Here is a 3,326-nt window from a genome sequence, read left to right on the forward strand (position 1 = left end):
AAAGGTTTGTCTTCACAGTTGAATAAATGTCCTATCCATTAATCATTGTATATTCCTCCCTTTTTAATCAAGTTGTTTTCCCGCTCCGACATCCGTCTCAAGTCCTTTTCTGACGTCCATGATGATGCTAAATATGCTTTAGTATCAAAAGTAAATGTCATTGCTAAAGTAGTACTTTAAAGTATTTTTACTTAAGTACTTTACACCACTGGTTAACTCTCTTTCTTAGCTAGCTGGACTATGCACTTGCCTCTGCTAGCAATACACTGTGCTAACATTAGCCTAGACTGTACCACAGAAAATAACAGTTTTAAACAGTTGTAAAAACCCACTTCTTCCAGACAGAATAGTTCCTGTAGATTCAGACTTACTCATCACCAATCTTTTGTTATGTCTCGTGGGTTTCATAACCACGTCTGTATAACAATTCAATAATGATGAGACAGGAGACAGGAATCAGTTCAACCATTTATCTGGAACGTGATCATCTCAACACATACAAACCCCCATGATGCTCTGCAGCACAACCCCAATATATAACAAATACATAAGTAAGTAAATGGACACTAAATAAAACTCATAGAGGAATTTAAATGTTCAGATGTAGAAAGTAGGGCCATGGGATAGGGTCAGAAAGGATTTCCTTTCATCAAAATCCAACACATGGAAAAGTGTCAGTGTGTGTCTACAGTGTGTGTCTCCAGTGTGTCTCTAGTGTGTGTGTGTGTGTGTGTGTGTGTGTGTGTGTCCAGTGTGTGTGTGTCTAGTGTGTGTGTGTGTGGTTGTGTGTGTCCAGTGTGTGTGTGTGTGTGTCCAGAGTGTGTGTGTGTGTGTGTCCAGTGTGTGTGTGTGTGTGTGTTCAGTGTGTGTGTGTGTCTAGTGTGTGTATGTGTGTTCAGTGTGTGTGTGTGTGTTCAGTGTGTGTGTGTGTGTTTGTGTGTGTGTGTATCCAGTGTGTGTGTGTGTGTGTGTGTGTCCAGTGTTTGCGTGTGTGTGTTAAGCGTGTGTGTGTGTGTGTTCAGAGTGTGTGTGTACATGTGTGTGTGTGTGTTTGTGTGTGTGTGTGTGTGTCCAGTGTTTGCGTGTGTGTGTTAAGCGTGTGTGTGTGTGTGTTCAGAGTGTGTGTGTCCATGTGTGTGTGTGTGTTTGTGTGTGTGTGTGTGTGTGTCCAGTGTGTGTGTGTGTGTGTGTGTGTTGCTAGTATGAGTGTGTGTGTTCATTGTGTTTGTGTGTGTGTCCAGTGTGTGTGTGTGTGTGTGTGTGTGTGTGTGTGTTCAGTGTGTGTGTTCAGTGTGTGTTTAGTGTGTGTGTGTGTGTGCCCCCAGTGTGTTTGTTTGTGTTTGTGTCCAGTGTGTGTGAGTGTGTGTTCAGTGTGTGTGTGTGTGTCCTGTGTGTGTGTGTGTGTCCAGTGTGTATCCTGTGTGTGTGTGTCCGGTGTGTGTGTGTGTGTTTGTCCTGCGTATGTGTGTGTGTGTCCAGTGTGTTTGTCCAGTTTGTGTGTGTCTAGTATGTGTGTGTTTGTCCAGTGTGTGTGTGTGTTTGTCCAGTGTGTGTGTGTGTTTGTCCAGTGTGTGTGTGTCCAGTGTGTGTCCAGTGTGTGTCCTGCGTGTGTGTGCCCTGCGTGTGTGTGTGTGTCCACTGTGTGTGTGCAGTGTGTGTGTGTCCTGTGTGTGTATGTCCAGTGTGTGTGTGTCCTGTGTGTGTCCAGTGTGTTTGTGTGTGTCCAGTGTTTGTGTGTCTAATGTGTGTTTGTGTGTGTCCAATGTGTGTGTGTGTCCAGTGTGTGTGTCCAGTGTGTATGTGTTCGTCCAGTGTGTCTAGTGTGTCCAATGTGTGTGTGTGTGTGTGTGTGTCAGTGTTACCATGGTTATTATTTACAGGGACACTGAGGAGTCATCATGATAAACCCTAAACCCTGGATAGAGGGGCTCAGTGAATGTGGAGTGGAATGTGTTCAGGTGGGTCAGTGTGTCAGAGGAGACTCTGTAGAAGGACAGAGTGCCGGCTGGCCAGTCCAGATACACTCCTACTCTGTGGGAGCTGGAGGAGGGGACGTCTATGGTAGTGGACTTATTATTGTGCCAGGCAGAGTAACGGTTGAAGAGACAGAACAGACTCCAGGACTTGTCATTGGATCCAATCAGACAGTCACTACCCCTTTCTCCTCTCCTCCTGATTCCTTTATATGCCACTCCTATACCAACCCCTTCCCCACTCCACTCTACCTCCCAGTAACAGCGCCCAGTCAGACCCTCTCTACACAGCACCTGTCTACAGACCTCAAATCTCTCTGGGTGATCAGGATACGGCTGCTTCTTTCTCCTCCATGTCACCTTTCTGTTCTCCTCAGACAGAGAGAGGAATCTGTTTACTGTGTTTGGGTCCAGTGTGAGATCACAGACATCTGATGAATGAAACCAGACACAATATTAGAAATCATCATCATTCACATTAGAATGTTAACTCACTTTTCACTAATTCATTTAATGTAGATGTTTCTAGGTATCAAAAGGAGAAGTTAAGGTAACTTGAGACTTGTTGAATGATCATATGTTATACTGTATGGTAATATAAAACACACTTATTCCTGTTAATTACACACACACACACACACACATACACACTGAACACACACACACAAACACACACACTGAACACACACACACACATCCTGAACAAACACACACACACACACACACACAAACTGAACACACACACACACACACACACACAAACACACACACACACACACACACACACATCCTGAACACACACACACACACACACACACCCTTAACACACACACACATTTCTAAAGTAACACAAACACGTCACACAGACACACACATTGTCAAAGCAACTCTTTGTAAACTTTGGTGTCCCTGATTTGTGCTTCTGTAGAACTACAGCTGATATTTAATATGACCAAGTAATTAATGATGGTGGTCTTTGACTTTGACTTCACTTGAATTAAGACTTATTCTTAGTCATATTCTTCACAGCAGTCAACACTCACATTTTCTAAGTCCAGGTTTCATTGTGTTCTCTCCACCATGTTCCACACTGTAGCGGTAAGCAGAAGAACAGACAGTCATTGAGGGATACACCTGAACTCACACGCACACACACACACACAACACACACACACACACACACACACACACACACACACACACACACACACACACACACACACACACACACACACACAGTCAGCATATAACTTTGTCCAAGTGTGTGTGTGTGTGTGTGTGTGTGTGTGTGTGTGTGTGTGTCCAGTGTTTGTGTCCTGTGTGTGTCCTTTTTGTGTATGTGTCCTTTTTGTG

At 44.1% G+C, this 3,326-nt stretch overlaps 1 protein-coding gene across 1 annotated transcript; it reads right to left on the reverse strand.

Annotated features, from left to right (window-relative positions):
- Positions 1 to 1,863: 1,863 nt before the first annotated feature.
- On the reverse strand, positions 1,864 to 3,060 carry LOC311142016 (stonustoxin subunit beta-like). Its single transcript, XM_084177561.1, has 2 exons — positions 3,017 to 3,060; positions 1,864 to 2,404 (listed from the first exon to the last, which is right to left on the reverse strand). The coding sequence occupies exons 1-2, from the start codon at positions 3,036 to 3,038 to the stop codon at positions 1,875 to 1,877; spliced, it is 552 nt and encodes a 183-aa protein (XP_084033687.1). The 5' UTR covers positions 3,039 to 3,060; the 3' UTR covers positions 1,864 to 1,874.
- Between the last annotated feature and the right edge of the window lie 266 nt (positions 3,061 to 3,326).

This window comes from Coregonus lavaretus, assembly GCF_964263955.1.
Source record: "Coregonus lavaretus genome assembly, chromosome: 2".
Lineage (NCBI taxonomy): Eukaryota > Metazoa > Chordata > Actinopteri > Salmoniformes > Salmonidae > Coregonus > Coregonus lavaretus.